This window comes from Natrix helvetica (genome assembly GCF_964273705.1).
Source record: "Natrix helvetica genome assembly, chromosome: W".
In the NCBI taxonomy this organism is placed as follows: Eukaryota; Metazoa; Chordata; class Lepidosauria; order Squamata; family Natricidae; genus Natrix; species Natrix helvetica.
The window spans coordinates 18,103,561-18,113,629 of record NC_138555.1 but is presented as its reverse complement, the minus strand read 5'-3'; the positions used below and the strand labels follow the sequence as shown (position 1 = coordinate 18,113,629).

Genomic DNA, 10,069 nt, shown 5'->3' with positions numbered 1-10,069 from the left:
ATTCTTTAAATTGAATTATAGATTAAAAACAATGTGTTCTGAATCCAGAAGCAGACTTTCTTTCCTTTTAGATGAGACTCTAGTACTAGCAACATAAGAGGTGATCTTGTCTATTAAAACTATTTTCTAACAATTGTACCAGCCACACTAAAAAAAACCTGAGTTAATTAATTAACCATCACAGCGCTAAAAGGAAGAAAAACAATCACATTCAGAACCTGAATTAGTTTTAAAAATGGGAATAGGGGTACCATTTGAATCTGTGCTAACATTCTGTGGCCTGAGCAGACAGTGAAAACAAGGGCATTAGAAACAGAGCTGTCCTCATTTTTATTAAGACATTTGATGGTGTGAAGTCCCAGTTAGGTTAAAACTAGTTGTAGTGAATAGGGTAGGGTTGGTGGGGTTTTTTTTGGGGGGGGGGGGCATAATCTTTCTCCCCATAAGATAATATATAACAGATTGAGATGTTTGTTGTTTGGTTACAAAAGTGTGGATCATCAGGGACCAGCATAAATGAAATTCCCCAGCCTGGAGGTGTCTAGGTGGATTTCCCCACAGAGCAAGGGTGAAAAAAAGGTTTTATTCCCCTTCCTTGTCCTCTCCGTGTGTGATGACATAGCAGATGTTCTTGTAGTCAACATTGCCAGCTACATCTGGAGGGAAAGCGTGCCACATGTTCTTGATCTGCCAGAAAGAGAGAAGATTATGTTGAGAAGTGATAGGATTGCGGCTGATGACTTTGAATGTTTTCAATTGTCACTCTAAATCAGGGGTCTCCAAACTTTGCAACTTTAAGACTGGTGGACTTCAACTCTCAGAATTCCTCAGCCAGCTCCTTAGCCATGAAAGAGAATGATTGTGCCTGTTGGCACTGCCCAAGAAGAGTTGTGGGTGGCTAACAAAAGAAGGATATCTCATAAATGCTTTGTTTAATGTGCTATTCAGGATTCAGATTTGTGTTAAAAGAGAACAATATAGATTGTTATAGAGTTCTTTCCTGGCTTGATCCCTTCAGTCTCTGATTTTCAAGTATGGTTTTGCTCACTGTGGTTAAGCTGACTTATGTGCAAAGAGAATGTGAGTGTTAATATCTGTTTTTATTCTGTGGTAACAGAAAAGTGCTGTGCAATCCTTGGAAGAATCTTATTCAGTTGAAAAAAAGTTCAGCATTGACTCTGGCCTCAGACTGACCTCATATATATTTAAAATTAATGTAATGATTCAATGAAATCAATACAGTATACTCAGATTATCTTTTTATCCTTTTATCCTAGTTCTACAGATTTTAAATTGAATTGTTGACAACATGGAAAAATAATACTGAAATAAAAGATCTGGGAAAGGGGACTCTTAACTGAGTAAAGAAAAGAATGGGACATCAGAAGATGCAAAGAAATTTTCTTACCTCTTCTGGAGTGAACCGGTCACACTGGGTAGTCAAGAGTTCTTCCAAGCTGTAGTGAGACAAGAAGAAACATGGTATGTGACAAAGGCCTTAAATGTATGTGACTTCTGATCCAATTGTTATTTATATATATAAAAGTGAAATACCACTCATGCATCATCACGAAATCTCCAGAACCGTAAAGGCTACAAAGTTCAAAATTTCCACATATGTTCCTCTTGGCTTCTAGGTGCTCACTAAGAAAATATTTTTCGAAATGACCATCAGAGCATTAGTATTTCCTATATTATTAACACACTCTCATGCTAAGAAGTTCTACTCCCCCTCCCAACCTGAAAAGAAATCTGTTCCAAATGCAAAACAGCAGCAGAGGAGAGGAGATTCAGTTTCACTTTCACAGCAGCAAGCAGCTTTACTACAGAACAGTTGAGCTCAGCCACGGCCAGGCTCCTTCTTGTCTCCTTCTTGCTCACACAGTAAATACTGTTTCACTTTCCTAACAGCCCTCTCATGCTAAGGAGTTCTACTCCCCCTCCCCACCTCAAAAGAAATCTGTTCCAGAAAAAGGGGCGTGGCATCACGGTGGAACGGTCGGAGTTTCCTGGAGTCCCGGGATTGCCGCCGAATTCTGGTTGTTTGGATGGTCCATCCGGACCTAAACCGTGCCATAGAGATGGTGCCGGCGACTAAGAGTCAGCCTTTTGGCTGCTGAAACTGCTGACTGCCCCAAAACGCAAGTGCTAGAGAGAAGCATGTCGATTTGGTGAGAGTTTTAATTTTTTTTTCTTTTTCTTGGAGGGAGAATACCCTAAAACCTGGAGATTTTACTTAAAAGAAAGAAAGACTGATAAGAGAATAAGTGGCGGACTTAAGAAATACTTAATTGAAGGTTTCTTTTTTTCCCTTTTTAATGTCGGAAGCCTGACTGGACTCACGAGGCAATTTGATTTTAATTTGGACTAGCTCCTTGCACTTATCTTCTTGCTTACTTTGTTGGATTTTTTGGAATTATTGTTACAATTAAGTTGGAATTGATCTAGAATTTTTTCTCTTTTTATTCACCATCTCCTTTTTTTTTAAAGAGAAAGTTAAAGGCAGAGTGTTACAGTGTAACAAGGATTGAGATTGAAACAAGTATTACTGCCACCTAGTGGATTTGGAACAATGTTTTTATTCTTGCATGAATGGTTGGAGAGAAGCTGTTCAAGGCTATTCAGCCAGATATGATAGTGAGAGGAACGCAGATGTTTCTTGGGAAACTATCAGTATCTGGAAATTTACTTTATTTATTTATTTATTTATTTCTTAGATTTTTAAACCGCCCCCTCTCCCAAAAAGGGACTCGAAAGGGACTTTGAAAGAATAAATAAAAATCTTTCTTTTTAAAGGGGAAGCGTAGAGTGACCTTGGAGAGGCTTTCACCTTATAAAGATGGGGCTTCCCTTGGGACGCGCCCGAAGACTGCAGCTAGTCCAGAATGCAGCCGTGCGGGTAGTCATGGGGAGTACTAGGTACTCCCACGTAACACCACTCCTGCGCGAGCTGCACTGGCTACCTGTGGTCTTTCGGGTGCGTTTCAAGGTTCTGATCACCATCTTTAAAGCGCTCCATGGCATAGGGCCTAGTTACCTGCGGGATCGCATCCTCCCACATACATCCCTGCGGCCAATCCGCTCTCACAGGGAGGGCCTTCTCCTGGTGCCGTCCACGAGGCAATGCCAACGGGCGACACCAAGGAGTAGGGCCTTCTCTGTGATGGGCCCAACCCTCTGGAATGACCTCCCCCCCGATATTAGAACCACTACTGACCTCCGCTCCTTCCGACAGAAACTGAAGACACACCTGTTCCGACTGGCTGGTTTGGCATAATTTTAATGTCTACCTCCTGGCATACACATTCTTACTGGTTTTTAGAGGGATATTGTTTTAAATTTAACTTGATATTTTAAACTTTTGTATTGATTTATTTATTAGCTGTACAGTTTGGCATATTTTACCCTCCTCTTATACATGTATTTATATAGTTATTTCTACGTTTTAATCTGTTGTATTTTAATACGGACTGTACACCGCCCCGAGTCCCTTTCGGGAGAGGGGGCGGTATATAAACGCTAATAATAAATAAATAAATAAATAAATAAATAAATAAATAAATAAATAAATTTTGAACGTTTCTTTTTTTGTTCTCTTTTGGTGGCAGTGTTTATCTTACTTTGTTTTGGAAGCTGTGGTTTCACTCTGTCTACTTTTTCTGTTTTGATTTTTTTTCTTTTTTCTTCTTTTTTCTCTTTCTCAGAGTGTTTCAAGGGCGCTGGACTAAGGGAAATGTCAACAATTTTTATTTTATTTTCCCCCCTCTTCTTTTCATAACCTTTTTACATAGAAGAGATCAAAGATTTTTTTTATTTCTTATTTTTCTTTTTTCCTTCCTGATTTTTGGTTTTCCATATTATTGCATATTTTTCCCTTTTTCTTTCCCCCTTTTCTTCTTTTTGGCCTTTTTTATTGCTGTCTTAACTGTTAGTTATTGTTTTATTTTTATTCTTTGACCCCTCACGATTAAAAACAAAAATACAAAAAGGAAGATGAGTAGAAAAATAGCAACTGTTGGCTCCGCAACAACAACCCCCTCCTCTTCACCTGCAGGAGGGCAAAGATCAATACAGACAATGCTTCAACAGGACAAGGAAAAGGACAAGGGTGTAATATTAGAGGCAATTGTGCAAGGAATACAAAAACTAGAAGCAAGAGGAGAGAGCATTGATAAGAGATCGGAAATTATTGGAAAAAGAATGGAGAACATGGAAAAGAGGATGGAAGCAATAGAGCAATGAATAGAAAATATAGAACAAAAGACAGGTAAAACAGAAGAAAAAATGGAAACTATTCTACAATGGATGATGAAATATGAAGATAGACTACAAAAAATCGAAGAAAAGGATGAAGAAAGAGAGAAGAAAATGGAGAATATTGACAGTAGATTGAACACAGTGGAAAAAGATAATAGCGGAATACTGGGATGGGAGATGGATCAGTCAGAATTCTTTTTAAGATTCCAAAACATAGAAGAAAAAGGTGAGAACCTGGTGCAAATAATATCAGAATTATTGAAATATGTGTTAGAGATAACCCAAGAGAAGATTATAAATGGCATAGATGAGGCGTTTCGAGTTTACATAAGATATGCAGTGAGAAATAGACTCCCGAGGGAAGTTCATGTAAGATTTACCAAGAAAATAATTAAATCACAAATTCTACAGAAAACAAGATATAGAAAATTGGAATATGACTTCCGGTGGTGACATTGAGGCAAGTGCGGGGAAGAAAGCAGGGCTCTGCTTTTCGAACCCCGATATACACGTTTGGAGGATCCCCCAGGGGGATACGCTGAGCTTGAAGGGTGAAGCGGAGAAGTAGGGACACCCCAGAACGAACGAGGCGGAAGGCGATCGCCTGTTACGACCGGGGATACCCTTTTTAACCCAATGTGTAAGCGTTCACCGCTTGCTTCACTGAATGGTGGACCTGAAGCCTCGGCAAACCACCAAATAGAAGAAGGGAGGAGATTTGAATCAACTTTTGCTACATTGTTGCAACGCCTGATACAAGTGAAAACAGCAGAGAGCTACAGGCTGGGAAAGACGTACCGCAGATTATAGAGGAGAACGGGCAAACAGGGATACTCCAGAGATCTGGTGAGAGAATCCCACTAAAAAGGCCACTGGAAGAGGTGAGAGCGACAACCTTAAAATCTAAAACTAGCCTGAAGAAACGAGGGGGAAAAAAATACGATCTGTCTGGGGTTCCTGTGGACTCGGGTAGCAGGAGAAAGGAGACAGAAGGAGACATTAAAAGATCGCGCTATACCGGGGAACAGCAGCGGACGGTCATCAATTATAGAGCAACAAAGTATCAAGGCGGAAGAGAAAGCTGACGAAACAGCAACATTGTAACAACTTAGAAGAGCCCGGATAATTGTGTAAAGTTGAAAGAAAGGAACTGAAAAGAACTTAAAGAAGCTCTGAACTTAAAGAAACACAGAGGAAAAAGCGGTGAATGAACTGTCTATATTAACAATACATAACTATATACAATTGTTATAATCTTTATAATCAAATATTTAAATTAATTAATATTTAAGACAAATAGCTCTATTTATATCTATATTTATTGCTACATCGTTATAACTATAAATAAGTAAGTTTGAAACCCGGTAGCAGTTACTAGTTATATATACTTATATATTGTATATTGTACATATGCCACAATCATTTAAACAAGTTAAAATTTAATATTATTAAGGACAGAGTGAACAATCTAAGCACTTAAGTACTTAAAATATTGTATTGTGGATGTTAATATGAACAAATATTGAGACCCTTCCATCTTCCCTCCTTGCCTATATAACCCCTTCTGCCAACACCTCTAGATATTATTGTATAATATATATATTATTATTATCATTATGCTGTATTATTTAAAACTTATATAGTATATTAAGATTACTGTGGATATACTAATACAAGAAAAAAAAAGGGGGGGGGGAAGATTGAATGCCAATTTGGGACAATATATACAAGATAGTTTTAGAACAAGATAAAACTATAAGAGAAATGGCAAATATAACATCAACAGCATTAAGAACCGGGAAAAAGACGAACATCAACCCTGCAATAAATCCAACAACAAGGGGATTGACGGCCCCCCCAACACCCAAAGGATCAACAGAAGAAATGAATGAAACAGAAAAAACACATGCGGGGTCAAATACTGAAAATATACAGACAGTGCTGCAAACCATTCAAGAAACTATGTTAAAACTCCAAGAAACAGCAACAAAAAACCACGATGAAATGAAAATAGATATGAATGAAATGAAAGCAGAGATGTGTGAAATGAAAAGCGAAGTCAAGAAAGACATACAGAAATTAGATGATAAAATGGAAACCATACAACAAGCTCTGGGAAAGAATGAACAATTAATAAAAGAAGTAGAAAAAAGAACAGAACAGACAGAAATTAAAATAAACCAGGTTGAACAACAAATGAAAGCATCAAATAAAAATCTTGAGGAATCACTTATTCATATGGAGATGGACCGTGCAGCTTTCTACCTCCGCTTTCAGAATGTGACAGAGGCAAAAGATGAAGACCTAACTATGATAATGTCCGGCTTAATTGCAGAAACTGTAAATAGAGATAAGCAAGAGATCATAAATGAATTGGACAACATCTACAGAGTTACCACCAATTATGCAAGAAAACATCGACTACCCAGAGAAGTGCACATCAGGTTCGCGAGGAAAAAAGTAAGAGACATACTATATAAAATAACAAGAGACGAACCAATGATGTACAAGGGGAAGGAGATATTAATACTAAAACAAATTCCACGAAGAGTGAGGAAACAGAGGAGAGACTACCAATTCTTGACGATATAAGAAGAAGAAATAGTTAAAGGTTGTATGATAGCATGGGCCAAAAATTTTGGTTATAATATAGATCTAGCGGATTGGGAAAGAATTTGGAATACAAATTATAAATTAACGAGATCAGCAACATTGAAAGAAAATATTTACAAAATGTTTTATCGTTGGCACCTACCACCAACAAGATTGGCAAAAATGTACCCAACCCTGAAACTGACCTGTTGGAAATGTAAAAAAAGAACAAGGGACCTTCTATCATATGTGGTGGACCTGCCCGGAATCGCAAAAATATTGGAAAAAAATTTGGAAGTGGGCGCAAGAAATTACGGGGGAACAAATAAAATATAAACCCAAAACCTTCTTACTAGGAATAATCAAAGGGAATTACACAAAAAAAATTTAAATATCTACTAACACATATATTAACCACAGCTAGAATAGCTTTCACCCAATGCTGGAAGCAAAATAATATACCGCCAGACGAATTAGTGATTAAAAAAAACCTTGGATTGTGCAGAGATGGACAAATTAACCCTAAAATTAAAGGACAAAGAAGAATCGGAATACTACGAAATTTGGAATAATTGGTATGAATGGTTGGAAAATAAGAAAAATAATTAAGCCGAAAACAATATACATAAATAAACATAGAACTGTATATAAAAGTAGGTAAATATGTAAAATGTCATAAAAATGTATAGATAAGATGACATAATGATTGTAATATATGGTAAAGAGAGGAAAACATATATAGATATGACGATGTAACATTGTACAAACTGTTGATATAAAGATTGTAATATGTGATGAAAAGACAAAAACAATAAAAATTATTAAAAAAAGAAAAAAAAAAGAAAATTGGAATATAAGGGGAAGGAGATTGTAGTCTCCTTCAACTCCAAGAAGAGTGAGAGAGACGAGAAGAACATATCAATTCCTAAGATTCTACTTTAAAAAGACGTTAACTACAGATGGCTCATACCAGAAGGTTTAATATTTACATGGCAAGGACAAAGATACAGAATAGACACAATCGATAAGGCAGAAGCATTCTTTTTTTTAAAAGAATTTTATTGGTTTTGCAAAGTTTTTAGGAAAGGGGTATTGGATATGTGTACAAATTTTGACAGCTACATCGTGCAGGAAATGGTATTCCCCCCAAGACTCATAACTTTTACAAAATAATAAACAAGATGTTATTACTTAACTAGATTTTGACAGCTTATTCTTACATTGTATCTTTCAATAATTTCAATCATTTACTTTGTATCATACAAAAAAAAATTCATTATATCAGCAATTGCATTATTTTTCTAGCTTACTTTTGTGATCTGAGTTTTCTCTTTGTTGCCTCTTCCCCCCCGCCTGCCAGCAAAGCCTTGGCACCTCCCATATCTTGTGTAATGTCCTCTGCTTTGTCTAGGAGAGCTTTGTTTTTTTCCATGAAGGCCTCCGCCTCCATGGTTGTATTAATTCTAACTCTACCGCCCTCCCAGAAAATCAGCATACCTTCTGGCAGAAGCCACCGAAACCAAAATCCTTTATCAAATAATTTTTTAGCTAATTGTGTATATTTTTTTCTCTTATCTCTTACTTTCTTCGGTATTTGTTTCAGAATGGCTATCTCTCTGTCCTTGTATTTTAATGTTTGCCCCCTTTGTGCCCCCAAAATCTCATCTCTTGTAGCCTTTCTAAGAAATTTAATATGGACCTCTCTTGGAACATTGTGTGTTCTAGCATAAGCTGAATTAACTCTATAAACCAAGTCAATATCCCACCCTAACTGCTGTTTGTCTTTTTTAATATATTCAGCTAAGATTGTTGTCATTATCTCCTTTAAGTCTTCATTGTCAGTCTCAATTACATTTTGAAATCTAAGGAAAAAATACATCCTTTCAAATTCCATTTTTATCAGGTGGTTCTCAAGTTCTAAATTTCCTCTCTGGACCCCCCTCACCTCCCCCCTCATCTCAGTTGCCCCCTCCTCCAGAACGTCCAGTCTCTGTTTATTTTGTGCTGTTTGATTTTGATTTTCTCTGAGCTGTTCATTCATCTCTCTCAGTTGATTTTTCATTTCTTCCTGCCCTTTTAGAATCTTTTGATGAGTTACAGATTCCTCCTCAGGGGCTTTGGGTTGTAGAAAGGATGTTAAAGACTGTTGCCCAATGGGACTGGATGTTGAGGATGTTGGAGCAGAACCTGGCTTCCCAGGTGGTTTCTTCGGAGCCATCATAGAAGAAAAAAAACTCAGGAGTATCTATGTCCATACAGAGAAATGGCGACTGTGGAAAGGGACAACCAAGAGAGATCACGAGGCAGGCAGTCCAGACAAGAATAGAAACCTTCTATATATTTCAATTCCAGCCAATTAAGTCGGATATTCCAGATCCAAGATAGTATGTAGCAAGAGATGTTTCTGAGAGTCACGGAGGCAAAAGTACAATGCCAGTAGTTTTTATAGGAGGAGTCTAATTTCAAAGGGCATAAAGACAGCGGAAGTGTGCCATCTTGCTAAGGCAGAAGCATTCTTCAATGAACATCTGAGAGGAAAGGCCGAGAAGACTGGAAGAGAAGACCTATTGTTAGACCTTCAAGAGGCATGTACAGTTGAGATGGAGAAACTTGAAGGTGCTGTAGGTGGGATCCAGAGGAGGGAGCTATAGGTGGTGTCGACATTAGAGAACAATGAGAACTGAGATCAACTAGAGCTATAAATCCTAATTATAAAATATAGATATGGAAGAGAAAAAAATGATCTCAATTAACATAAATTGACTTAACTCAGCAATTAAAAGAGGAAGAATATTTCATAAATTAGAAAAATTAAAACTGGATATAATCTGCTTACAAGAAGTACATATTCAAAAACAGCAAGAACATTTATTGGTGCAACCAAAATTGGGGAAAATATTCACAGCATTGGCAAGCTGTAAGAAAAGAGGAGTGATATTTTATGTTAAAGATACAATTCCAGCAAAACAAATTTACACAGACGATGAGGGAAGAATTTGGATGGTGGAAATTATGAACAACTCGAAGAAAATACTTTTAATTGCAATATATGCCCCTAACGATAAACAAGATGAATTTTACAGAAAAGTACATAGGAAAATAATTGAATTGGACTATGCTGATATTTGCACGATGGGAGATTTTAATGGAATTCTAGATCAAAATTTGGACTATATAACAGAAAAAGTTACAAAGATAAATAGAAAACGATTACCTAAAG

At 37.1% G+C, this 10,069-nt stretch overlaps 1 protein-coding gene across 1 annotated transcript in view; it reads right to left on the bottom strand.

Annotated features, from left to right (window-relative positions):
• Positions 1-306: 306 nt before the first annotated feature.
• The window catches only part of LOC309400489 (myosin regulatory light chain 11), a 35,518-nt gene continuing 25,755 nt past the window's right edge, over positions 307-10,069 (bottom strand). Inside the window, exons 6-7 of the mRNA XM_081969011.1 lie at positions 1,409-1,457; positions 307-687 (exon numbers count right to left, since the gene is read on the bottom strand). Coding sequence (XP_081825137.1) covers positions 583-687; positions 1,409-1,457 — 154 coding nt within the window. The 3' untranslated portion in view covers positions 307-582. The remainder of the gene's footprint in view (positions 688-1,408; positions 1,458-10,069) is intronic.